Source organism: Beauveria bassiana, assembly GCF_000280675.1.
Source record: "Beauveria bassiana ARSEF 2860 unplaced genomic scaffold BBA_S00003, whole genome shotgun sequence".
Classification (NCBI taxonomy): Eukaryota; Fungi; Ascomycota; class Sordariomycetes; order Hypocreales; family Cordycipitaceae; genus Beauveria; species Beauveria bassiana.
The window spans coordinates 772,952-798,945 of record NW_007930838.1 but is presented as its reverse complement, the minus strand read 5'-3'; the positions used below and the strand labels follow the sequence as shown (position 1 = coordinate 798,945).

General features: G+C 53.7%; 9 protein-coding genes across 9 annotated transcripts; 5 read left to right on the top strand and 4 right to left on the bottom strand.

Annotated features, from left to right (window-relative positions):
- Window positions 1-753: 753 nt before the first annotated feature.
- Window positions 754-3,682, top strand: BBA_01482 (kinesin-like protein; the record flags this gene model as incomplete). The annotated part of the gene is made up of 3 exons (XM_008596579.1): window positions 754-873; window positions 964-3,386; window positions 3,445-3,682. The coding sequence occupies 3 exons, from the start codon at window positions 754-756 to the stop codon at window positions 3,680-3,682; spliced, it is 2,781 nt and encodes a 926-aa protein (XP_008594801.1).
- Window positions 3,683-4,399: 717 nt separating this feature from the next.
- Window positions 4,400-5,567, bottom strand: BBA_01481 (ubiquitin carrier protein; the record flags this gene model as incomplete). Its single annotated transcript, XM_008596578.1, has 2 exons — window positions 4,400-5,353; window positions 5,439-5,567. 2 exons carry the CDS (start codon window positions 5,565-5,567, stop codon window positions 4,400-4,402), a joined length of 1,083 nt encoding a protein of 360 aa, XP_008594800.1.
- An 835-nt stretch (window positions 5,568-6,402) lies between these two features.
- BBA_01480 (major facilitator superfamily transporter) lies at window positions 6,403-7,915 on the bottom strand (the record flags this gene model as incomplete). The annotated part of the gene is made up of 2 exons (XM_008596577.1): window positions 6,403-7,018; window positions 7,074-7,915. 2 exons carry the CDS (start codon window positions 7,913-7,915, stop codon window positions 6,403-6,405), a joined length of 1,458 nt encoding a protein of 485 aa, XP_008594799.1.
- A 747-nt stretch (window positions 7,916-8,662) lies between these two features.
- On the bottom strand, window positions 8,663-11,344 carry BBA_01479 (fungal specific transcription factor; the record flags this gene model as incomplete). Its single annotated transcript, XM_008596576.1, has 7 exons — window positions 8,663-9,283; window positions 9,357-10,510; window positions 10,563-10,712; window positions 10,778-10,818; window positions 10,914-10,973; window positions 11,180-11,245; window positions 11,322-11,344. 7 exons carry the CDS (start codon window positions 11,342-11,344, stop codon window positions 8,663-8,665), a joined length of 2,115 nt encoding a protein of 704 aa, XP_008594798.1.
- A 309-nt stretch (window positions 11,345-11,653) lies between these two features.
- BBA_01478 (hydantoinase B/oxoprolinase) lies at window positions 11,654-15,490 on the top strand (the record flags this gene model as incomplete). The annotated part of the gene is made up of 1 exon (XM_008596575.1): window positions 11,654-15,490. One exon carries the CDS (start codon window positions 11,654-11,656, stop codon window positions 15,488-15,490), a length of 3,837 nt encoding a protein of 1,278 aa, XP_008594797.1.
- A 440-nt stretch (window positions 15,491-15,930) lies between these two features.
- BBA_01477 (leucine carboxyl methyltransferase) lies at window positions 15,931-17,054 on the top strand (the record flags this gene model as incomplete). The annotated part of the gene is made up of 2 exons (XM_008596574.1): window positions 15,931-16,192; window positions 16,252-17,054. 2 exons carry the CDS (start codon window positions 15,931-15,933, stop codon window positions 17,052-17,054), a joined length of 1,065 nt encoding a protein of 354 aa, XP_008594796.1.
- A 597-nt stretch (window positions 17,055-17,651) lies between these two features.
- Window positions 17,652-19,109, top strand: BBA_01476 (transcription initiation factor IID; the record flags this gene model as incomplete). Its single annotated transcript, XM_008596573.1, has 3 exons — window positions 17,652-17,702; window positions 18,013-18,213; window positions 18,276-19,109. 3 exons carry the CDS (start codon window positions 17,652-17,654, stop codon window positions 19,107-19,109), a joined length of 1,086 nt encoding a protein of 361 aa, XP_008594795.1.
- Window positions 19,110-19,426: 317 nt separating this feature from the next.
- On the bottom strand, window positions 19,427-23,048 carry BBA_01475 (protein of unknown function DUF2422; the record flags this gene model as incomplete). Its single annotated transcript, XM_008596572.1, has 2 exons — window positions 19,427-20,676; window positions 20,726-23,048. 2 exons carry the CDS (start codon window positions 23,046-23,048, stop codon window positions 19,427-19,429), a joined length of 3,573 nt encoding a protein of 1,190 aa, XP_008594794.1.
- Window positions 23,049-23,480: 432 nt separating this feature from the next.
- BBA_01474 (AP-2 complex subunit sigma) lies at window positions 23,481-24,501 on the top strand (the record flags this gene model as incomplete). The annotated part of the gene is made up of 3 exons (XM_008596571.1): window positions 23,481-23,555; window positions 23,712-24,034; window positions 24,102-24,501. The coding sequence occupies 3 exons, from the start codon at window positions 23,481-23,483 to the stop codon at window positions 24,499-24,501; spliced, it is 798 nt and encodes a 265-aa protein (XP_008594793.1).
- Window positions 24,502-25,994: the final 1,493 nt, after the last annotated feature.

Here is a 25,994-nt window from a genome sequence, read left to right as displayed (position 1 = left end):
GCTGAAGCGCAACGCGCCGCTGCCAATTTATAAGATAGTTATGAAGTGAAAATTTCAATGACAATACGTCTCCCCTAACAATTTATCTTGGTTGTATTTTTTAATTTCACTCCTCATTAATGAGGACTTATTGGTGGCATTGACGAGGTCAGATTGGCGCAAATGACAGCCCGCGTGGCGCTGAATTGGCTGGCTGGGTGGCAAGGTACCCTATTTATGCCTCGCTGGAGCCGCCCACCTGCCGTTCCTGCCCGTAGGTAGGTACTAATAACTAATCAGTCAGTACCTTGGCCAGTGGCTGAAACGTGAACCTTTTGATAACAACGCTCAACTTATGCTTGTACGCGTCTTTCCATAAACGTTGGTTTTTGAACGGTCTATGTAGACGCGAATTATGTTAGATTACTTGCTGTGCTAAGCCCCCATGTTGACCGCCTTATTGTGAGCCTATTTATTCCCTGCCCACCATCGTCCCGCCGCGCCGCGCCGTCTTGATTCGTAAGGTACCGCGCCGTCAATATCTCTGTCAAGGTACCAAGGTACCCGTCACCAAGCCCAGGCAGCTTGCCGCATTGTTGGGTGGGCGGGCTCTGTGCTTGTACCCGCTTCTTCGTCCACACTACGCTCCTCACACACGCGTGGCATAACTTACCCAGAGAAACAGTCCCCCCTTTCGACATCTCCTCTCTCCCTTTGTTTTTCTAATTTGTTTCGCACACTCCACGGCCACGACTTGGCCCGGCTGCTATCACCATGTCCGCGGCAAACAGCATCAAGGTTGTCGCGCGCTTCCGTCCCCAGAATCGAATCGAACTCGATTCTGGGGGCAAGCCCATCGTCACCTTTCAGAGCGATGACACATGCTCGCTCGATGTATGTAGTCTCCCGACACAAACCTCTCGCCTCTTTGCCTCTGGTTGCGCATTTTTACACTCGGCAGACTAACACGGGCCTCGTCCCTAGTCCAAAGAAGCACAGGGTTCCTTCACCTTCGACCGAGTCTTCGACATGGACTGCAAGCAACAAGACATTTTCGACTTTTCGATCCGGCCGACTGTCGATGATATCCTCAACGGCTACAATGGAACCGTCTTCGCCTACGGCCAGACCGGTGCCGGTAAATCATACACCATGATGGGTACAAGCATCGACGACGAATCTGGGCGCGGTGTCATTCCCCGCATCGTCGAGCAGATATTCGCCAGCATCATGTCCAGCCCCAGCACAATCGAGTACACGGTCCGTGTAAGCTACATGGAAATCTACATGGAAAGAATTAGAGATCTTTTGGCGCCGCAAAATGACAATCTCCCCGTCCACGAGGAGAAGAACCGCGGCGTCTACGTCAAGGGTCTGCTGGAAATCTACGTCTCCAGTGTCCAGGAAGTTTACGAGGTCATGAGACGAGGTGGAAACGCCCGTGCCGTCGCCGCTACAAATATGAACCAAGAATCATCACGATCGCATTCGATTTTTGTCATTACCATCACGCAAAAGAATGTCGAAACCGGCTCGGCGAAGAGCGGTCAGCTGTTCTTGGTCGATTTGGCGGGCAGCGAAAAGGTGGGGAAGACTGGCGCCAGCGGCCAGACCCTGGAGGAGGCCAAAAAGATCAACAAGAGCTTGAGTGCTCTCGGCATGGTCATTAATGCTCTCACTGACGGAAAATCCTCTCACATTCCCTACCGTGACTCAAAATTGACCCGAATCCTGCAAGAGTCTCTTGGTGGCAACAGTCGCACCACCCTCATCATCAACTGCTCCCCTAGCAGCTACAACGACGCCGAGACTCTGGGAACCCTGCGATTTGGTACTAGGGCCAAGAGCATCAAGAACAAGGCCAAGGTCAATGCCGAACTCAGCCCTTCGGAGCTCAAAGCTCTTCTCAAAAAGGCCCAGGGTCAAGTCACCAATTTTGAGTCGTATATTTCCAGTCTTGAGAGTGAAATTAATCAATGGCGCTCCGGAGAGGCGGTTCCCAAGGATCGATGGGCCGTCCCCATCACCGACGCCATCGCCAAGAAGCCCGCCGAGACGAAACAGCTACAGCGCCCCTCGACACCGTCACGTTTGTCTGCCGAGAACCGATCCGAGACGCCAATTCCTTCGGAGCGTGCCAGCACCCCTGTCATCGCTTTAGAAAAGGATGAGCGCGAAGAGTTCCTCCGACGCGAGAATGAGCTCCAGGACCAGCTTGCCGAGCGAGAGTCTCAAGCTACCACGGCTGAGAAGCTCATGCGCGAGACCAAGGAGGAACTGATTTTCCTCAAGGAGCACGACAGCAAGACTGGCAAAGAAAACGAGCGCCTTACCACCGAAGTCAATGAGTGCAAGATGCAGCTCGAGCGTCTAAATTTTGAGAGCAAGGAAGCGCAGATCACCATGGATGCGCTCAAGGAGGCCAACTCGGAGCTTACCGCTGAGCTTGATGAGGTTAAGCAGCAGCTTCTCGATGTCAAGATGAGTGCCAAGGAGAATGGCGTTGCTTTTGATGAGAAGGAGAAGAGAAAGGCTGAGAAGATGGCCAAGATGATGGCCGGCTTTGATCTGGGCGGCGAAGTGTTCAGCGAGAACGAAAAGCAAATTGCCCAAGCCATCAAGCATATCGAGACTCTCCATGAACACAGCAAGATTGGCGACACTATTGCTCCTGAGGAGTTTGAGGCGCTCAAGACCAAGATGATTGAGACGCAAGGCATCGTACGACAGGCGGAGCTGTCGATGTACAGCGTACCCGCCAGCGACATGGATTCGCGCCGCCGCCACGAGCTGGAGGTACGACTTGAGGGTCTTCAACAAGAGTACGAGGATGTGCTGGCCAAGAACCTGGGCGAGGCCGACATTGAGGAAGTCAAGGCTCGCCTCGAGAGCGCTCTGGCTGGCCGGCATAATGCTCAGATCCAGCTGGTAGACGACCTCAAGGCCGAGGCATCGCAAAAAGCTGCCGAAAACTCACGGATGAAGACGCTGATTGAGGACCTCCAGCAGCGCGTCAAGTCTGGTAGTGCCGCGCCCATGGCCAACGGCAAGACGGTTCAACAGCAGATCGCCGAGTTTGACGTTATGAAGAAGAGCTTGATGAGAGATTTGCAGAACCGCTGTGAGCGTGTTGTGGAACTCGAGATTTCTCTCGATGAGACTCGCGAGCAGTATAACAATGTTCTGCGATCATCAAACAACCGCGCCCAGCAGAAGAAGATGGCGTTTTTGGAGCGAAACCTGGAGCAGCTGACGCAAGTTCAGCGCCAGCTTGTCGAGCAAAATTCTGCGCTGAAGAAGGAGGTGGCCATTGCAGAGCGCAAGTTGATTGCACGCAACGAGCGCATTCAGAGCCTTGAAGGTTTGCTGCAAGACAGCCAAGAAAAGATGGCTGCCGCCAATCACAAGTATGTGGCCACTACACTCTTAATTACACACGACATTGCTAACGCTTCCGGTTCCCAGGTTCGAGGTACAACTCAACTCGGTCAAGGAGCGCCTCGAGGCCGCCAAGGCCGGCAGCACCCGTGGCCTCAGTTCGAGCGGTGGCGGCTTCAGCTTCGCTAACGCTGGTAGCCGCATCGCCAAACCCCTTCGCGGTGGCGGTGGAGACGGCCCTGTCGTGCCTACGATCCAAAACATTCAGCAAACGGACGGCGCCGTCAGCAACAAGCGCGGAAGCTGGTTCTTCAGCAAGTCATAAAGGCTAGGACTGCGCTGCGCGCTCACCTGCCTCACCCTCTGAAAAATGAGACGACGACAACGACGACGAATGCCATAATGAAACGAAGACCTTGTTAATTTCCCAAATCAAGGGCGTCCTGACGAGAAAAAAGATGATTTCGTTCTTTTTTGTTTATTAAAAACTGATTCGACAATGGCTGTCTGGTCACAGGTTCTTCTTCTCTTTCCCCTCCTCCCACTCGCAACGTCTTTTGTCGCATGCCCGAATGTACGCATATAACCAAGCGTGCCTTTCCATGTTATAGATGGTAGAATATGTCATACCCGAGGGCTGAGATCCTCACGTCGGCGTGAAGATTGCGATTTTCTAACAGCTGATTATAACCTCTTTTGACTTTCTTATATATATACCTTTTTGTTTTTTATGTTATTCTTCTCTTGACTGTCTATTCTGTAAATGACCGGGGTGGTTCAAGTCTCTTTTTGAGTTGGCTCCAATGGGAAAGGGACGGATGGGGAAAATAATATGGATGGAATGAAAATCACGTATCAGAGAATTTGCGAGAGGACAAGACACGAAATGCGAAGAAAAAATATATCGAAAATGCTTAGTAGATTCGCTAGAGTGATGTACCAGATAGTAGCTAAATCAGATTCAAAAGAAGTGTAGACGAAACTCTGCTCCTCCAGAGTTGAATTGTCACACTAGTCCTGCCTACATTATTACCATTACGACCTACAGCTCATCGCCGTCGCCAGAGGTCTTTTGCACCATGAGGAGGAATTCGGGAATAGCGACGGCGACAATGAGGGCGTAGACACCCATCGTGACGAGAAAGGCCTTGATGTAGAGCGTAATGAGACGGCGCCAGCCCGCGCGGCTAAACGTGGACCACGCCTCGGCAATGGTGGCGTAGCCACGGCCGCCTGCGACCGCCGGCTCGACCTTGCCCTGGAAGGAGCGGTCAAAGGGGATGATAGCGTCGTCTTCGACGGGGAGAAGCGACGCCTGAACGCGCACGAGGATGACGTGCGTGGGGATGACGAAGGCAATGCCGGCAAAGGCGGAAATGACGGCTATGACGACTATCTTGACCATATCGGTGGCGGTAACGTCGCTGACGTCGGTGCGCCCGCCATTCTTGAACTCGGGAACGTTGACGCGGAGGATGGCGAACAGGACGGCGGGCACCCAGCGGACGACCTCGCGGGCGACCCAGTTGAGGAGGATAGGCCGCCAGGTGGCGTCAAAGGCGCGCTTGAAAGGCGGGAGGCGGCGAAAGTGGGAGACGCCAGGGACGGGGTAGGTGAGAACAATGTGGACCCAGGCGGCGGAGAGCTGGACGAGGGTGAGGGAGGCGAGGAGCGTGGCGAGAGGCGTGAAGGCGAGGCCGAGAGCCTGCGTGAAGATTTCGATGAGAATACCGGCCAGGAGGTGCTGGATCAGCTGCAAGAGGATGCCCCGAAAGAAGCCCCGGAAGCCGGCGACGGCGTAGAGGAGCCGCGTGACGGCGCGCAGGGACGAGGTGACGGTGCGGGGGGGCCCGCCGCCGGTCGGGCGGGCTGCGAGATGGGAAGCGGCGCCGGCAGTAGCATGCTCTTCGTCGGCGGAGAGGGGCGCGTAGGCGGGCGGGTTCTCATCCTCGACCATGGAGAAGACGGGGTAGATTGTGCTGACGGTGTACGTGGCCTGCACAGAAGAGACATGGTTGGTTAGCTAAAGAGAGGGGGGGGACGCGAGAGAGGAAGGCACAGCACAGGGGCTAAAAACGTACAAAGAAGAGTAGAGGCAGAAAGATGACGAGGTCGATGAGGATGACCCAGAGTGACCACGGTGGCAGCTCATAGTTGACGGTGCCGTCCTCGACGGACCGCCGAAAGAGAGGGACGGCGGTGGAGAGCATGATGGGCGTCGTTTTGTCGCTCGTAGATGATGCCGTTGATGGGAAAGGAAACGGCTCGAGAAAAACGGAGGCAAGGGAATGTATACAAATGAAAAAGAAGATGGGGTATTGTTGGTTCTGGTGTTGATGAAGAAGAGTGATGTGATCGAACGATGAGTTTTGGCTCAAGGCAGCGAGAGAGAAAAGAGGTGGGGGGGCGATATATGAGGGACCAGGGCCGGCCGGCACAGTGGCGCAGCTCCAGCTGTATGTAGCCTTAATGCCGTCTCATCATTGATCAGGCAGCGGGTAGCCAAGCGTGCCAAGCAAGGAATGAGGGATTGTTAATTGTCTCAGTGGATGGCATGGATGTGGCGTACAATGTGGAGCGAAGTGTTAGCTGGTTTCGGAAACTACCAGTAAAAGGCAGAAAAGGACAGCAAAGACTGTTTTGACTGCTAGACCTATTTAGTAGTAAAGTCTGTAACGAATACAGCTTTAATAAGCTATACATAGTTGGGGATCCTGGTTGATGCTCGTACTGAGCTTAATGCCTTTGTTTTTTTGCCAGTTGCCGTGGCGGTACCCCGTACTGATACAGGAAACCGTTAATTACAATGGCGCCGACGGTGGGCCGCGCATCGCAGCTACGTCACACCGTTGTCTGCCTTTATTAACGCTCGTGCTCGTCAGCCCTAACACAACAAAAACCGATTGTTTGTCAGTAATAGCGTCATGCAGATAAAAGTGCTTAATTAACCCTTGGATGCACGAATCATGGTGCATTTTTTTCATCGTTTAACATCTCATGCATCATCTCTAAAGATGGCTCCGTCATACAACGCCTGAAGCTTTTCTACAGATGATATTTGAAATCAGGCGCACGATCTCCAGTTCGAACTCGACGTCCATCTTCCTCCCCCGTCAGATATCTTTCCTTTTCCCGGTTCTGCTGACGTAGATACAGCCATTTCACGACAATAAGGACCTGCGAGAGCCCCAACGCCGCGACGGAAAAAATGTTGCCCAGCCTATAAGGCGCCGTGCGATAGATTTGCCCTGCGACCACACCAGCCGAATTGCCAATGCTGAGCTGCATGCCAATCGCGGTCGCGCGGCGATAGTGAGGCGCAACATTCACATTCAGCCACGTCAAGTTCAAGCCGGGCCCATTATATACCGAGACGGCGCACAAAAACGTCCCGAGAAACTTGACGCCGTTGCTGGAGGAGCAGATGATGAGAACGTACCCAACAATACCTGGCACGTTGGTAAGCCACAGCAAAGGGCCGCGGATACAGTAACGGTCTGATATAAAGGCTGCTGCCAGAAATGCGAGACCGCCGAAAATGTATACCGGTATGCTGAGGTACTGAGCCTGAATGACGCTGTAGCCCATGCTGACGATGATGGAGGGAAGAAAGGTGCTAAAGCCGTAGAGAAGAATATCTTGGCAAAACTGGATTGCGCCGCTAGGAAACTGTTAGTATTAATCGGCCTCGAGGATGAATGTACCTTGATTCGTACCTCATGTATAGTTTGGGATCTTTCAGCCCAATGCGAATTTCCTCCCAGCTAAAGTCCTCACTTCCCATGTACTGCGCTCGCTGAATCGCCCGAACCTTCATGATGCGCTTCTCCTCGTCCGTGAGGAAATACGCCTTTGACGGGTCGTTTGGCAAGCCAAACCATATGAGCGGGGCAACGAGTATGGAAAAGATGCCTTCGATGATATACACCCACCGCCAGCCCGCCAGCCCCGCGACGCCGTCCATCTTGAGCAGGCAGTAGGCCAGCAGCCCGCCAAACGCGCCCGCAATGGCCGTGCAGACAAACAGGTACGACACGCGAATCGCCTGCTCCTGGCGCTTGTACACCATGGTCAGGTACAGGTTCAGCGCGGGGAACAGGCCCGCCTCGCAGGCGCCCAGCACGAGGCGCACCGCGTACAGCCCTGCCACGTTGTGGATGAAGCCCGTCAAGACGGTGCACAGCGACCAGACGACGCATAGGCTGGTGAGGAGGATGCGCGGCGTCAGCCACTTCATCATGACGCTCCAGGGCGGCTCAAACGCGACGTAGGTGGCGTAAAAGATGGAAACGGCCGTCGAGAATTGCTTGGGCGAGGCGCCAATGTCCTCGGGCATGCCGGCGACCTTTACGTTGCCAATGTTGCTCCGGTCGAGGAAGCAGGTGAGGTAGACGAGCATGATGATGGGGACAAAGTACAGGTCGAGCTTGAGCAAGAGCTTTCGCTCGGATCTGGCGTCGATTGTCTCGATGCAGGTCCCGTCGGCTTCGACATGGCTGCTGTCGTCAACGGCAGATGGGTCCTTTTCCAGCGACCTGTCTGTATTTGGTGTTGTCATGGCGAGTTTGTATAACGCGACTCGGTGAAGAGCTCGCTCAAAGATTCGACGGATGCAACTGCCTTTAGTAAAGTCAGAAGGAGAAACATAAAAAAAAGCTAAAAGTTCACTTTTGAAAATGTCAAGGAGACCTCGTACCCCATGGGGTAAAAGGTTCCACCTCCAGTGATGCGTCCCCCTCTATTATAGCAAAAAACTCGAGTCCATCAATGTCCACTTCCAAGGGAGCGATAGAGACACGCAGGTCAAGATGGAGCCATTTCTAATCCGGCCAATGACTTTGAGCACGGTGGATCGCGGCAATGCAATCTGCACAGTTGGCGTCGGAGTGCTTCGCCGACGCTAAGACACTGTGCGGCTGGGCTAGGCCCAACGGCCCGCGGATACAAGTATGCTGGTGGCGTCTGTGCGGCGATATTGATACCCGGCCTCATGTTGCGAAAAAAGCTTGGTCGCGTGACGAATGATGTGAGAAGACATAGTGGTAGCGAATCGGTACTCCCACGTCAGTCAGGCCGGCTCGTCGGGAACATGACCAAGGATGATGACGAAGCGTACAGATTATGAACGGAAGCGACTGTTTGCTATAGAGGTCCCCTCTCGCTATCTTTCGGCTTCTCTGCTTGCTACCTGACCGTATACCGGGTTCGTGGTATCATGCAAAAAATAAAGGAATAATGTTCCAAATCAGCCAACCTCTTACAGGTAATTAGGTCGCTTGCTACCTGACCATACTCGAATGTACTTCTATTGTGGGCGTTGTGTAGAGGCAGTTTGCTGACCATAGTCACCGTCTCCAGTGAGGTCCACTGGCAGCTGCTGGCCGGCCAAGTCTAGGTCCAGATCCATGGTCGGATACGCGAAGCCCTCTTCCCAAAGCCCAAAGTCCATCCCCGCAGTACTGCCCTCGTCATAGAATGGCTCCGAGAGTGTCTGCATGTCAATGACTGGGAATCGTGCTGGATAGGTGTTCATGTCCGACATTGTGCTTTCAGATTCGCCAAGTGGCGCCGCGGCCAACAATGTTGACGGGTCTGCCGGTGGCGCGAGGAAAAGCGCCGGACTCCGTGGCATCGAGCCAAGGGGGACTGAATAACCGCTGGGCATGACCGTGGAGAGGAGCCGAATCAGCACTTCATACCGAGCGCCGATGTGAGTGTTGCCCCGCTCTGACATGCTGCAGAGGAGTCCAAGCCCGGTGTTCATGGCGGACATGTTGACAGAGCTTGCTGGAAAGGCAGCGCAGACCATGACAAGTACTATGGTGGCTGAAAATATGTGTTCCCCGTCCATGTATCCATAAGTGGCTGTTCCCAGGTCAGCATGTAGGCTTGTAGGCATTTGAAGTGGTGTACTTGCCGACAAGGTCTTTCGTCGATGCAATGGCCATAATGTTTATGCTATCAAGTGCAGCCCCGATGCACATTTCAATGACCTTTACCGTCGTCTGCGACAGGCCCGTCTTCCAGTCAGTTTCTTTGACTAAAGCCTCGGGTATTTTTTGAATCAAGGCGAGTCTCTTTTTCACAACATGAAACAGGAGTGGCCGTATTGTCATGTTGATGCACTGGTAGTAATGTGCCAATGTGCTCACACTCTCTCGTCCAATGACTAATCGGTCTGGATCAAAGCGTAGCCCAGACGGAAGCTCGCTTTCCCAGTTCGACAGATCAATCAAGATCTTCTGAACCGATGCCATCAGAGTTTTTCCCGATTTTGTTTGGTTCTTGTTTGTTCTGTGGTAGATCTTTTTGTGTATCTCCCCGAGAATCCTGGACAACTTGGTGTATTGTCGCAGCACTATGGCCGGGCAATATTCCGGCTCCGAATGTAGACGAGATGGCAGCCAAACTCCAATGTCTTCATCTTGTATTGTGATTGGATTTCCAGATTTGACAGAGAGGATGCGATCCAGGCTATAGACCGACCACCATGTTCTTCGTCTGTGCTCCTTCGCTGCGTCTTCGGCCAGTACCTCCTGGGGAGTGAAACTCGAGCTGGCAGAAATGCCTTCGACTTCATGATGCAGGCCAAGAGATATGGCCATTCTGAGAGCACGCCCAATGAATTGAAATGCCGCATCTCTTTTGTTCGTGTTCTGCAGAAAGTACCCTGCCAGCGCAAGTATCTCAACACAGAGCAGGGATCCGTCTTCGTGCGTCTCTGGTAGTAGACTCAAGGCTTCCGAAAAGTAAGCGAAACCAGGAGGTCCTCGGCAGTCTACCCACTGATTCACCGAGTACATTTGGCCGAAAGCGAGAATGAGAAGTAGTTTCGCGTAATGTAGGCAGTCTTCACGACTCCCCTCGTCTGGCAGGCCGACGTATGCTTTGAAAAGAGATTTCTCAAATTCATCTTTGGACTCAGTAAAAGCAAATATGGGACCGATAAAACTGTACTGGGCAGCGAAGAGGCGTCGGGCGACTTGTAGAGGGGGCAGGCGAAGGTGCGGGGTGAAGACTCGTTTTTTCGAGGGCAGCGTCACAGGCTCGCCCAGGTTGGGATCAATATCCAGATGGTCGTGCTCGTCGCCGAGACCGGTGACTTTTCCCACATTTCGAAGAAAGGTGTCGGATGACGCTGGTCCCTGGAAGCCTGCCGGTTTATCTCAGCACGGCGCTCAGCCAAAGTCCAGCTTCGAACTTACTTGTCGACGGGCGATTTAGGCGAAGGTGAGTGAAGGATTCGAATAAAGGTTCAGCATCTTCAAAGTCATCTTCATCGTCATCATTTCCGTTTGATATTGCGACATCAGTTTCTAGGCTAGTGCTTGCTGTTGCCTGATTCCGGGTGTTTTCTTGATGGTGTTTTCGTCAGCTGGTCGCTGGCCACATGTCTGGCTCGTGGTAGGTATGTACTGACTGTCGAGCGCTTTCGCCTTTCTTTCAAGCTCTCTCAAATAACTTTTCGACGCGTGAGTTAGGTGGTAATTTTGATTGAATAAACAAACTCACGATTCATTCACAAGTATCTTTCTGGCACCCTCATATATACACACTAGTCCGCTGTCGCGACATCGTAAACATGTGGGCTTGTCTTTCGAACAATATGAACGACGCTGCCGACAGTTTAAGCAACTATAAGTTTTTTGTCAGAATAACAGTTCAATCTGCGAGGGTACAAATTTTATGACACGCACGCGACCGGCCGCAGCGTCCCAGTCTCCGAGGCAGGTGAAGCTTTCGCGGACATTCAGAGGGTTTCGGACAATTACCCCACGTCAGAGAGTAATTTCTTCGATTGCATCTGTGACATTGGACATACCCCACAGATGAGGCGATTATACCTGGGGTGCTGGGTTGCTGGGTTGCAATGAAACCATTCGTTTTCCTATTTCGTAAGCATGATGATGAAGTTGTTTGCAAGACAAAGGGTTGTCGCGGGGTGATCGGGGACCCATACCTACTGTAGGTAGGTGAGGGGCGGCATTCTGACCCCGGGAATGAACTCCTCGGCGCCACAATTTAGGGGTTCAACTCCGCCAACGGTGTTGGGGGGCGCTGCGTGAACTGGCAACATCTACATCCATTTCTCCGGACTTCGACCTCCGTCGCTATGATGCGAGCTAAATCACGGATGCTTGTCCGCTTAATTCCGAGGCGAAGTGGCTGAGGACGCAGCACCAAAATGCGGAAATGTGATATAAAGGTGGTGATGCTCCAGTTCTGCGATGGCTCAGAATATCCAGTCAGCCAATCTTGCCGCAACACCACATGTGCTGCATTGTCAGCCAGAATCATGACAATCAACCCACTAGGCATCCGCGTTTCCATAGACCGCGGCGGAACATTCACAGATGTTCACGCGTCCATCCCTGGGCGTGATGATATTATCCTCAAACTCCTCTCGGTAGATCCCGCAAACTACCAGGATGCACCGACGGAGGGAATCAGGCGTATTCTCGAGCTGGCAACTGGCCAGATCCTGCCGAGAGGCGAGCCTCTAGACCTCTTCCACTTCGAGTCCATTCGCATGGGCACCACGGTCGCTACCAATGCCTTGCTGGAACGCAAAGGCGAGCGCGTCGCACTCATCACAACCAAAGGCTTCCGCGACCTCCTCGCCATTGGCAACCAGTCCCGTCCAGATATTTTCGACCTGTCGATATCGCGGCCAGATGTACTTTTCGAGACTGTCGTCGAGATCGATGAGCGCGTTACAATGGAAGATTACACAGAGAACCCGGAGCCGACCAAGACAGAGGTCGACGGCACCAAACCTGAGCTTGTTTCTGCAATCACAGGAGAGACCGTTCGCGTTCTCAAAAAGCCTGATATGGAGCTTGTGGAATCCCAACTGCTGGCGCTAAAATCTCAAGGCTTTCGCTCGGTTGCAATTGCTTTTATTCACTCCTACGCATATCCCGATCATGAGCTGCAAGTCGGTCGCATCGCTCTAGAGATGGGCTTCTCAGTTACCTTGTCCGCAGAGGTGCAGTCAATGATCAAGATTGTCCCCCGCGGTACGTCGGCTGTGGTTGACGCCTACCTGACACCCATCATTCGCCAATACATTGATTCCATTTCTGCCAACTTTCGCGGCGGCTTCTCGTCCGCAGCTACGCGCATCGAGTTTATGCAGTCAGACGGCGGCTTGTCAGACTATCGAAAATTCAGCGGCCTCAAGGCCATCTTGTCTGGGCCTGCCGGTGGTGTCGTGGGCTACGCACAAACCTCTTGGGACGAGGAGGAGAGATGCCCGATCATCGGGTTCGACATGGGTGGCACCTCCACAGATGTCTCGCGGTACGCTGGGTCCTATGACCATGTATTCGAAACTACGACTGCCGGAGTGAACATTCAATCGCCTCAGCTCGACATTCACACAGTTGCGGCAGGTGGCGGTTCTATTCTCACCTGGAAAAATGGTTTGTTCAATGTTGGACCGGAGTCTGCCTCGGCACATCCTGGCCCGGCATGTTACAGAAAAGGCGGTCCATTGACCATTACAGATGCAAATCTCTTTCTCGGCCGACTATTACCAGAGTACTTCCCGAAAGTCTTCGGCCCCAAGGAAAATGAGTCGCTCAATCGCGAGATTGTGGTTGCCAAGTTCTCAGAGCTTACGAACCAGATCAACAACGAGAGGATCGCAGCTGGTCTCTCTCTATTTTCACCGGAGGAAGTGGCCCTGGGATTCCTCAAGGTTGCCAATGAAGGCATGGCTGGCCCGATTCGCGCTCTCACTGAGGCCCGTGGCTATGACGCCGCTGATCACCATCTCGCCTGTTTTGGTGGTGCTGGCGGACAGCACGCTTGCGCTGTGGCCGAGGTGCTTGGGATCTCGCGCATTATCATGCACAAATATTCCTCGATTCTATCTGCTTACGGCATTTCGTTAGCAGATGTTGTGCAGGAACTTCAGCGACCGGCTGCTCTTACCTGGAGTCAAGATACGCACAGATCTATTCAGCTAGAGCTGCAGCTACTTGCCGACCAGGCAAAACTCGATCTCATGAAGCAAGGTTTTTCGGAGGGCCAGATTGCATTTGACCTGTACCTCAGCATGCGATACGCGGGTTCCAGCAGCTCCCTCATGATCCTAAAGGGCTCTGACTGGAATTTTCGACGTGAATTTGAAGAAGCGCATATTCGTGGTTTTGGATTTCACTTTCCCGAGAAAGATATCATCATAGATGATTTCAGGGTCAGGGCGATTGGCAAGAGTCAGTCCAAGAGCTTCAAAACGCCCTACAGCCAACTCAAAGATATGAGTGATCAGGACGGGACTGTTGCCAGCCCTGTTGGAAAAAAGACTGTTTATTTTGAAGGTGCCGGTCACGTTGATACGTCTGTTTACGAGTTGCAAACCCTCCCCACCGGAGCTCGAATCGCTGGCCCAGCTGTGGTCATTGACAAAACGCAGACTATATTGGTCAGTCCAGGCGCGACTGCGACCATAATAGAAAATTATGTCGTAATTGACAGAGACGTCGCGCCGGCGATCAAGAAGGTCGAGGAGGAAGAGTTTAGCCCCATTCAGCTTTCTGTATTTGCCCATCGTTTCATGGCTATTGCAGAGCAGATGGGTCGCACGCTCAGAAAAACATCTGTATCTACAAACATCAAGGAGCGCCTGGACTTTTCTTGTGCCATCTTCAGTCCCGATGGAGGCCTGGTCGCCAACGCGCCACATGTGCCAGTTCATCTAGGCTCGATGCAGTTTGCTGTGCAATACCAGCACCGTTTGTGGGACGGCAAGCTGCAAGAGGGAGATGTTCTCGTGTCCAATCACCCCTCATGCGGTGGCACCCATCTTCCTGATATCACAGTCATTACCCCCGTTTTCGAAAAGGGTGCTTTGGCCTTCTACGTCGCTTCGCGCGGCCATCACGCGGATATCGGAGGGATACTTCCAGGCTCTATGCCACCCACATCGTCCGCACTTTGGCAAGAAGGCGCGGCAATCGAGTCGACCAAGTTGGTAAGTGGTGGCCGTTTCAACGATGAAGAGATCCGCCGCCTGCTTCTCGAGGAACCCGCCAAGTATGAAGGTTGCTCGGGTACTCGTCGCTTGATGGACAACATTTCCGACCTGAAAGCGCAAATCGCTGCCAATTCAAAGGGCATCAATCTAATCACTGTGCTGATCGAGGAATTCGGCCTCTCATGTGTTCATCGCTACATGTATGCGATTCAGAACACGGCCGAAGAAGCTGTCCGCGAGCTCATGCTTTCGACGGCCGCAAAACACGGCCCAGAGCCTCTCGTTGCTGTCGACTACATGGATGATGGGACACCAATCAAGCTCACCGTGACAATTGCCAATGATGGCTCTGCCACATTTGACTTTACAGGCACAGGAAACCATGTCCTAGGCAATACAAATGCTCCGCTCGCCATCACACACTCTGCCATCATCTACTGCTTGCGCAGCTTGGTCTCCTCTTCGATCCCTCTGAACCAGGGCTGTCTAGCTCCCATCGATATCATTGTGCCGCAAGACACAATCTTGAAACCTGGGTCTGGTCTCGCCGTTGTTGGCGGCAACGTATTGACTTCTCAACGCGTGACTGACGTCGTGCTAAAGGCATTCCACGCATGTGCTGCGAGCCAAGGCTGCTGCAACAACCTCACGTTTGGTACAGGCGGCAAGGATCCCATCACTGGCGAGCACAAGGAAGGCTTCGGCTACTATGAGACCATTGCGGGCGGTGCTGGCGCAGGCCCAACATGGGCGGGCCAAAGCGGCGTTCATACCCACATGACCAACACGCGCATTACCGATCCTGAGGTCTTTGAGAAGCGTTATCCCTGTATTCTCCGTCGCTTCGAACTACGGACCGGCTCCGGAGGGAGGGGCAAATTCCGCGGTGGCGACGGAACCGTGAGAGAGATTGAGTTTCGCGTGCCCGTGCAGTGCTCGATCCTGAGCGAGCGACGATCAAGGCAACCGTATGGCATGGAAGGCGGCGAAGGCGGCCAGACAGGTCTGAATTCCGTACTCGTGACGGATAAGATGTCGGGCGGCAAGCGACTGGTGAATCTCGGCGCCAAGGCGACTACGAGGCTTGAGCCTGGTGAAAGGGTGATTATTCAGTCTCCCGGTGGAGGTGGCTGGGGAAGTGAGTTGTAAATTTATATCATATTGAAGGACTTGTCTCTCTAATGTAAACATCAATTATCCCTCTCTTGCGTATGATACCAAAGTTTGACCTATTCTACAATGCTTCAAATCCTTAAGCTTCTGCTCTACGCGAGTACGCTTGACAGCTACGTAGCAAAGTCGGTAAACTGAAAGCGAAATCAATTATTGTCAGAATGAATCACTTGGAGACCATCACACGTAGAAAAGCCATTTCAAAAAAAATTTGAATGGCCCTACGAAAATGAAGTCATCGCTGTTGTGCCTGGTGTTGACGTAGTGGGGGCTGCCACCAGTGAGCACTCCAACTCTCGCTGATGAACCTGCGTCAATTCGGCAGCACTCACAACCCGTGTATAAAAGAGCTTCTTCTCAGAAACCGCAGTGCATCAAGGCTACATTGCTCTTGAGTCTCAGGTTTTATCTCTAAAATGTCTGCACCATCAATACCGAATCTCCTGTCCCTGCGAGGTGGTCGCGGAGGCCGAGGTGGCGGGCTGCGCGCGCGGCGTGGTGGCGGCCCTGGCGGTGCTGGCGCCCATCACGATTCCACGATTCAGGGCACGGATACGGATGCCGCTGTATCACGGCTCAGTGCCGTCGATGTCGGCTACCTAGACGATCCGTACGCCGTCTTTCTAGTTTCGCGCATGGACGGACCCCCTCAGAGAAGGTTTCCCATCATCAATCGGGGTATGTGTCGAGGCCACTGTAAGGTCGGGATAAGACGGCGCATCTAATAAATATTACAGGGACATACACGCGGACTGTTGCACTCGACAGTCTGATTCAGTCTTTTCTATCACCTGCGGCAGGAGGCACATCAACAGAGCGGCAGATTGTCTCTCTGGGAGCCGGCACGGACACTCGTCCTTTTCGACTGTTTGCGGGTGCTTCATATCCAAAGCTCACATACCACGAAGTCGACTTTGACGTGACGAGCCGCAAAAAGCTCCAGATCGTGCAGGCCAACCCGCAACTTTCACGTATTTTGAATCGCCCAGCTGAAAAAAGCTCGCAAACGTGGACGGCCCAACCCGTGCATGGTCGTGGTGAGTACTATTGCCACGGGATGGACCTGCGGGACCTCGACAGCAGCATCACCGGGCCTCTGGTTGGTCTACGAACAGACATACCTACGTTGATACTATCAGAGTGTTGCTTGTGCTACCTAAAGACTGAAGAGGCCGAGCGAGTCTTGCGCTACTTTACGTCGAGAATCGCCAACGCCGCCACCATCATCTACGAGCCCGTGCACCTCGACGACGCCTTTGGCAAGACCATGGTAGCAAACCTCGCCGCGCGCCACATCCACATGCCGGGCATGGACCGCTACCGAAACGCTCAGGACCAGATCCAGCGGCTGCGCGACGCCGGCTTTCGCAGTGCCGAGTGCAAGTCTGTCGAGTCGATATGGGAGACGTGGATTGACGCGTCTGAAAAGGAGCGCGTGGACCAGCTCGAGGGCCTGGATGAAGTGGAGGAATGGAAACTGCTTGCTGGGCATTACATCGTTGCTTGGGGAACAAGAGGTGAAGGGCTCGGAGCTCTGTGACAGTCATGTACAAGACAGATAGGTAGTACACATCGCAGGCTACCTTGCGCGTTTCCTGCTTCATCGCCAAAGAAATATCCCACGAAAGCTAAATGAGCGGGACAAAATGGCTTCCCTGTATGAACAAAAAAATTAATAAGAGTTTTTCTTTTTTTCCGCTACGTCTTCAATGCCAACTCACACGCGAAGTGGTCACGTGGGGCCATTACAGCGCTGGATCGCGACCGCAGCGTAGACACAAGGGCTTCTTCGTCTGATTACCGACCGCATCACCGACAACCCGATACGGACCCGGTCCGCCATCCCAGCGAACTCGCCACGAGGATTTTACGAATTGCTTGGTCTCCGACATTCCTTTACTCGGGCCCTTTGAATTGTGAAGCGCTCCGCGACACTCGTTTCCGATAACCTCCATCTCCGACTTTCGGGACCAAGGGCCATCCAGGACCGCCTCGACATTCATTCAACGGCGAAGAATTATTATTATCTTGGGCTGTCCCATCGTCACCACCTTCGCTCATACCCCGACTTGCCGCCAGCGAACCCGCCACACTACCCCACGCGTCGCAGCTCGAGCTGGACACATAATCGCCCGTCATGGCCGACGCCAAGGACAAAATGTACAAGTACCGTCAGGAAATCAGCCAGGTAAGCCTCTCTACCACCGCTTTGGTTGGATCCAACCAACGCACCCCGACCTACTCCGATGAAATGCGCAAACGGGCAACCATGAAACAATGGCCGGCAGCGAGATGCGGGGGCCACGAGAGACGACGTCTGCCAGCTGGCGCAAACCGGTTGCCAGCTGCGAGCGACCTGAAGAGTCACGCGACGAGCGGCAATGTGTTTATTCGCATTTACTGTCCGTTTGCTTGATCAATTAAGAAGCGCCATACTCTCTTTCATTCAAAGATTCTCATCCCTAGACCTTGTTTTCATACCGTCAAATATGACCAAGGACAGTCTCGCTACCCTTACCGCCGGTGACATGGCTGCCTGCGTTGCCTACTCCGACTTTACGCCCTCGCCTGAATCATTCAAGAGAATTCTTATTGACACGATTCGACAGATGATGTACGTCTCCGGCGAGACTGGCGAGCCTTCCGTGGAAACTACGAGTATCATTGAAGACATTGTGCGACAACAAGTCATCGAGCTGGTAAGAATACCGCTTCCCCCCCCTTTGCCATCACCCTTTTGTCGTGCTAAGACTTTTGTCAGCTACGGAACTGCACGGAGCTCGCCTCGCGCCGCGGCTCCAAGTCCATCAGCACCAACGACCTCATATTCCAGATCCGGCACGACCAAGCCAAAGTCTCGCGCCTCCGCACCTTTCTCTCCTGGAAGGACGTGCGGAAAAACATCAAAGACTCGGACGACAAGGGTGCCGACGCCGATCTCGCCGCGGGCGACGATCCCGGCAACGTCGCCGGGCCCGTCGACGAGGCCGCCAAGAAGAACAAGAAGGCCAAGGTCGGCCTGCCCTGGGAGCCGGCGTCCTTTTTCAACGTCGAGGTGCCCGAGCGAGACGATGAGGAGGATGACGAGGAGGAAGAGTCTAACTGGATCACCCTGCAGCGCCTCCGAAAAGCCGACGACCGCACCAGGGCCATGACGCGCGAAGAATACGTGACGTGGTCCGAGTATCGCCAGGCGTCCTTCACCTGGCGCAAGGGCAAGCGCTTTCGTGAGTGGGCCGGCTTCGGCATCGTCACGGACAGCAAGCCCTCGGACGATATTGTCGACATACTCGGCTTCCTCACCTTTGAGATGGTCCAGACCCTCACGGAGATGGCGCTCAAGGCCAAGGAGCAGGAGGACACGGCCCGCGCGCTCAACGGCGGCGACGCAGCCTCTCTGCAGCAGCAGCAGGGCAGCACCAAGAAGCGCAAGCACCAGCACGGCCTGTTTGATCCACCGAGCGAGGGCCGCACGCCGGTCGAACCCCGGCACGTCCAGGAGGCGTTTCGCAGGTTCCAGCAGCGGCCCAAGAAGACGAGGGCTATGCTCAACCTCACCCGCATCGCGGAAAAGACACCTCTCAACATCTTTTAAGCGTCGTCTTTACGCTTGTTATGTTTTTTCTGTATTGATGATGAACGTTGGGAGCATGATGTATGGTTGGAGCACGCTTTTTTTGGGATTGGATCCAGTCTTTGTTTTCTGCATGGCGCTTCGGGCAATAGTTTTTGTTTCAAAATTTGGATTTACCATGGTCTTTTGGGTAGTTACAAAGTGATTGCTACGGCATCACATGATTTTGGTAGCGGCGTAATGAATATACATTACTGATTCTTCTTCTTCTTCTACCAACGCCTCGCTGGCGTCGCGCCAAGAGACTGCAGCGATATGCCCCATGTACATGCAGATATTTACGGACTTGTTTCGCTGCCAATCGTGAATGCCCTGCTGCGCACCGCGGCATTATTCTCTCGCAAACGCGTGGCTACGCGCTGCAGACTAACAGGAATGTCAGCCATGCCATCTTCGTCGTCGTCGTCGTCAACCACAGCGGCGTCGCTGGCCCCTCCCGCACCGCTCTCCAGGTCCCTGGCGCCGTGCCAATACTGGGCTGCGCGCTCCAGCAGCCGATTGTCCGGCCTCTCCGTGACCGTCGCCGCTCTCGAGCGTCTCGTGCCGCCGACCATATCCGCGACGCTCACGTCCGGGTATTCGTCTTCGCCTTCTGTCGCCGATGCGTCCATCTGAGTCGGTGCACCGGCCTCGGCTGCTCCCGGGTCCGCCGCGTCCCCGTGTTGCATGTACATCCTGTAGCTCGGCGCCTCGAGCATGCCGCGCCGAAACGCATTCACGCCGACGAGCAGCTTGACCAGGTCCGTCAGCTCCTCGAGGTACTCAATAATCTCCATCTGGCCCGAGGTGCTCGCGTTCCACGACAAGAACTTGCGTTTCGTGATGATGCTGGCCGTCGACTCATCGAGTTCGAGACGGCCGGCGACGTATTTGCGCAGCGCCGACGTCGATCCCTTGGCGCTCTCCGCGTCGAGGACCTCGCGAACGCGATTGATCAGGCGTAGCTGCGCGAGGCGCGCCGAGGGGAGAAATTGCGGAAGGGGGAGCCACGTAGTGAGTGCTTCGTGGACGGAAAAGAGAATTAGATTGCAGCTTCCCATGACGTTGCGCCGGTAGGCATACACGCGATGATTCAGGTCCTCCAGTATAGACGAGCCGTACTCGCGGCGCAGTTGGACCACGCTATTCATGCGGTCGGTGATTTGATGCAAAACGTATATAATTTCGCTGTAAATTGGCGCCAGAGGTTTGAAGCTTCCTTTGAGGCGGGGCTCGCTGAGGCAAGACGGAAGGTAAGTCTCTGCTGCCGTGAGACAGCTTTGGGCCTTGTCGCGAGCTCGTTTAAAGCGCGTGTACAGCTTGCGCGAGCGAAAGTTGGGACGCTCAGGATGGTCGATACCGACAGCAATGACCGCCTGCATGTTTTGTACGTGGACGACGGCGTCGGCAAGTGAGTCCACGAGGCGGTCCCTGGCTCGTACAGGAAAGATGAAAATCTCAACAAGGACAGCATCGACGCCTCCAATAATGAAAGCTACGAGGCGCTGATAAAACACTTCGTAGCCAGGCGCTGAGGTGTTGACGGCGGCTAAAGCAAGTCAGCGCGAATGTACATGAAATAGCAGAGCCAAACTTACACAACGCAACGACGGCGATGGAAATAATGGAAATCATTCCTGCTTTTACGTACTTTGTTGCAACTTGAACGTAAATAGACGGCACGATGCCGAAAAGTACAACAGCTACGACACCGGCTCTGTTTCCGCGCGCAATCTCGTACGAAAGATAGCCAATGACACCACCAAAGACCACGCCAAAAAGGCGTACGATGAATACAATCAACGACGTCCCGATGGCGAGCTCAAAGACGAGGATTAGCTGCAGCGGTGCCCAGATGCCACGCACGTCAGCATACCACTGGTTCCAAGTAGGGACGAAAGCAGGCCAGGTGACGAGGAAAAGAGCAATGGAGAGCTTGGCAGAGTAGACGAGATCCTCCGAGTTCTGTGCCCATTCTAGCGCATCTGCACAAGCATGCCGTAGTCGCACAATCCATGAAGACTTGCACACTTCCATAGTCGTATAACTCTGTCTCCCATCGTAATTTGCGCTGCTGGATACTGGACTTGTGACCTCCTCATCGCCAGATCTCGCGCGGTGCATGCTTTCGGTCGATCCATGCTGCGCAGCGTCAGGATTGAGCTCCTTGGGTGCGTCACTGTCATTGCGCGTCGAACCAATGCTGCTGTCAGCCGTAGATATGCTGGGATCGGTACCGCCGCTCGACAGCCACTGGCTGAAACTGGCAAATTTGGGCAACCACAGGCGCGATCTGCTATTGCGCTGCTGTCTGAGCTCGACCAGCGTGCGCGAGTGGCGTAGCATGATCATGACTTGCGCAGCAGACTGGCGAAGGGCCAGGATAAAGGATGAGATGAGAAACGTCTCCATACGCGGCATGAAGTCGAGAGCATGGCCATCGGACTCTGTGGCCGCGGCTTTGAGAGCTTCCGCTGATTGGGCGTCGAATGCCACCATGGCATCCGCGAGTCGATCAATCTTGACGTCTAGATCGGCCAATGATAACGACTTAGGAGCTACTTCACCAGACGGTAGTTTTGTCACTTGGAGACAATACGCTAAACAATTTATGAGAGTAGCGACCGCTTCCTTGATAGATTGGTGGAGTTCCATGACCGGATCTTTGATGCAAACCAAAATATGCTCGACCAGCTCAGCACTACCCTCTTCAATCTCTTTGATTGGTTTGACATCTTCTGCATGCTGGCTTCGCTTGCCTTTCCGTTTCCGAGCGCTGCCTGGCTTCGAAGCATCGCGAAGCGGTTGTGAGGCACCGGACACAACATGCGCAGTCTGTGATCTGGCTGGTGCTGATTTCGTAGTACTTGCGCCCAATAGAACAAATTTGTTCTCACAGGCACCAATCACGGTGATGATGCCCTGAATCAGATTGGCCATGGAGACCATGGTAATAGGTCTCATTGAATCGGGCGGTAGCTTGGACAACGATATCTCAAAATTCACTTCATCTTGCGCTGCGCGACAGGCGCGCAATTTGGAGCGGATCTTAATCTTGCTCTCTGTCAGGCTGGCGAGTGAAGTGAGCTCGATAGGCACCTTGGTCTGCTTGGCGAGACTCGACGATTTGAACGGATTCGGAAACTCGGAAGCAAATTCGCGCCACCGCCTAGTTGCCACAAGTCGTCTGAAGAACGGGAGCGACGTGACCGAGGCCCGGCTCTTGCGCGAGGTGGTGCGATAAAGGCGGGCACGCTGCTGTCTGACCTCGTCGCAGTCTCCGCCCGGCGTCACGAACCAGTGCGTGGAGCGAGACAGGGCCTCCATGGCTTCGGATATCGTGGTGATGGCGGAGTCGCCGAGATAGCTGCTGGAAAACTCGGGAAAGATGACCAGATTGGCGAACAGAGACACGGCCGCTCCGGTGCAGACGGGCACGTAAATGTTTGTAAATAGCGCCACGGTTGCATCGGGGGGCGCTTGCACAGTGATGATGACCGCCACCAGCATGAACAGCACAAAGTTGAACAGTCGCGGGCTATGCGATCGTATGAACCCATGCAAGAGCGCAGCCACAAGCAGGAAGACGCCGCGGATCGCGTAGGCAGCGGAGCGATTCTCAGAAAAGACAAGGTTCGCCAGGTATAAGCCGAGCAGCGACCACACGACGCCGAGAAAAGCTCCAAGAAGGATCATGAGCAGCGACTCAATCATGAGGCCCAAACGCTGACCCGGATGGCCAAAGACGACAACCATGGGAATGAGAAAGTTCTCGCGGCCCTTGAATTGGGGCAGAATGGCGAGGACCAGGGCCCCGACGCACGCAATCGAGTACTTGAGGATGCGCTGCCAGGGCTGGTTCGTCTGGACATCACCCCAGAGGACGCGCGCGGCGGTCCGGAGCGGGTTTTTGGCGGCCATGATGGGCAGGGTGTGGCCGCCGCGAACATTTTTTCGTCGTCGCGAGGATGCAGGCAGTTCGAAAAGGGCGCTGTTGCGCGAGGGATTTGTGCCTGCTATTTCAATTGAACAGACTCCATGGAAGGCACCGAGAAATATTTGAGGTTCGGTTGTTTTGGAAATCCAAGAAAGTTGTAAGCATGAGGTGCAAAAGGTGCACAAAAGTTGGTATGAGGTCATGGGGCTGCTCGAGTCGCGATGTTACCCGCTGCTAGCGGCCCCAATTGCCGGACCCTATTATTCCATCTCCAAGCAGTGGAGGTGTCCATTGGCGTACATGATGTGAGCGTATTATGTTCTTTGTTGATAATCAAGGAGTGATGTCAAAGGTGAATTTGAAAAGGCACACGTTGTTGCATGTAGGAGGAAAAGAATGTAGATTGGCGGCTGGCAATGCAGCGGCTTTGTTCTCTAGTCTTCCGCCAGCTGCCCCGTTTGCAGTCCTTCAATAAGCAGCCGTGGCTCCAGGTACCTACATAGGTGCGCACCGTGTCTTGGAACACTAATACAAAAACATTCAATTGCTACAGCTGCTAAGTCTGGGAACAAAAGACTAAATTTCTACTATTTTTCAACCATTTGGCGTCGAGTTCAATGGTTTTCCGCATCCTCTCAATAACTTAGCGGACAGCTTCACAACGGCAAGACCCCACCAAAATCCGCGGCGACACAAGACCCCGAATCGCACGACCGCCGCCACCGGCCACCCGCCCCTCCACGTCTGTCCATTTATCACGAGCCGACATCATATCCCGTGCCAACCTCGTCGCCTCCTCGCCTCCGCTCAGTCATCGACCTCTTCCAACTCAATCAGCCATTCGTCTTTCAAATCCTCTCACTGGCGCACCGCTTTTCCGCGTAGGCGCAGGCCTACCTACCACCCCTCCTCCCCTTACGAAAGCTTCCCACTCAACGATGCTCTCCTACATTCTCATTCAGAACCGACAGTTCGTCTTCCCCCCTCCCCCCTAACAAATGTAGATTGTCACGCGCTAACCAAATCACCACCAACAGGGGCAAGACCCGTCTCGCCAAATGGTACGCCCCCTTCAGCGACGAGGAAAAGATAAAGGTCAAGGGCGAGGTCCACCGCCTCGTCGCGCCGCGCGACCAAAAGTATCAGTCCAACTTTGTCGAGTTTCGCAACCACAAAATCGTCTACCGCCGCTACGCTGGCCTCTTCTTCTGCGTCTGTGTCGACACAAACGACAACGAACTCGCCTACCTTGAGGCTATCCATTTCTTCGTCGAGGTCCTCGACGCCTTCTTCGGCAATGTCTCCGAGCTCGATCTCGTCTTCAACTTTTACAAAGTCTATGCCATTCTCGACGAGGTCTTCCTGGCCGGCGAGATAGAGGAGACGAGTAAGCAAGCCGTTTTGACCAGGCTCGAGCATTTAGACAAACTGGAATAAACAACCGGTCACTGGAAAGAACGCGATATTATAGGCAAAAACAACACCGCGGAAAATCTGCAAAATCGAAAGAGTAGCAGAACTTTGTTTTAATGGATCCATCGTGTCCTTACAGTACATACTCTACCGGCATATCTTGGAGTTGCGGCGTTTCGGAGTTGTGATCTGGCACAGTCGCTATTCGAGGCGCTCACCTTTTCTACATTAAACCATCTCTTATTTTCATCTAATTCAGCTTAACAAACATTCCTAAGCTCGATCAAGTTATCCTCGAGTTGTAATCAAGTTTCACACACCGCTGTGCTGCCATGCTGCCCTTCGTATCTATTAAACACTACGCAGCAATCAGGCTCCAGGAGCCTTGCGTTGCAATTTTCCGCTCATATCCTAGACGAGTGGGTTAAATGGATCATATTCCTCCCATGCCCAGTATTCCTGCGGTTGGTTCGAGTTCGAGAAATCACCCCATGTGTCCAAAGCAACGTCACGACTCATTTGATGGACCCAGACATTCGGTCGTCTTCTAAATAAGCGTGTTACACCTGGATGGTATCCGATCAGGGGTTTGTAAGCGACTCGTTGTTGTAAAAGAATCGGATTCTGGGGCAACGGGCTGCTGTGCATCCTGGGGTAAGGCGCCACGCGAGCTCCAGGATCGTTTGAGTTCAACGCATGGTTCTGTGTCAAGTGCGGTAGATGATGCTGAGTAAAATGTGGATAGAAAGGCGCTTGATGTTGGACGTGAGATTGCGCTTGATGCTGGACGCTCTGCTGCGCTGGTAATGTCGGCGCACTGGGAATGCATGATTGATGTGGCGGCCTATCTTTCTTGTTATCAGGCTTGAGGATGCCCTTGGGCGTACCAAAGTGGCTCAGAGACACCTCTTTGGTAGCGCCATTTGCAAGAGAAGGAGGCTTCAATGGGAGTGGCGGATTGCTTAGTTTCGTCTGCACTACCGTAGAAGTAGCCTGTCTCGGGATCTCGACGACATATTCATCCTTATCGTGGTTAGCATTAACTTGAACTTTGCAGTCCTTTCTTACCTCTTCCCAAGGAGAAAGACGCCCACTTTCATCTTCATGCCGAAGTATAGAGCTGTGGTTTGACTGGGTATTGGCTTCAGCAGCGAGTGCAATAAATTTGGCGATGGAGGACTGTCCAGCCTTCGCAACAGGGACATCTTTCGGCGGCTCTCTAGGCTTCTTCGAGGCCCCATAAGCCTTTTTCTGAGACACTGAGGCGTTTTCATGCTTGATGAGCTGGTTCTGTATATTGTTGATCTGCCAGCTCTGCTTTTGCGTTTGCTTCTGTGTCGGTGGCGCGGGCGGCGCGATTGGGTGCCGAACCGATACCGCCCACGGCGGAGACATCGGCATTTTCTCCTCCACTTGGACTGGTCTTGGCCATCTATGGATCTGCGCAGCCGATATGTTCTCATCGCGTCGTTGGCTGTCTCTTGCCATATCCTGGCGCGGGCTCCAGTGCGAACCAC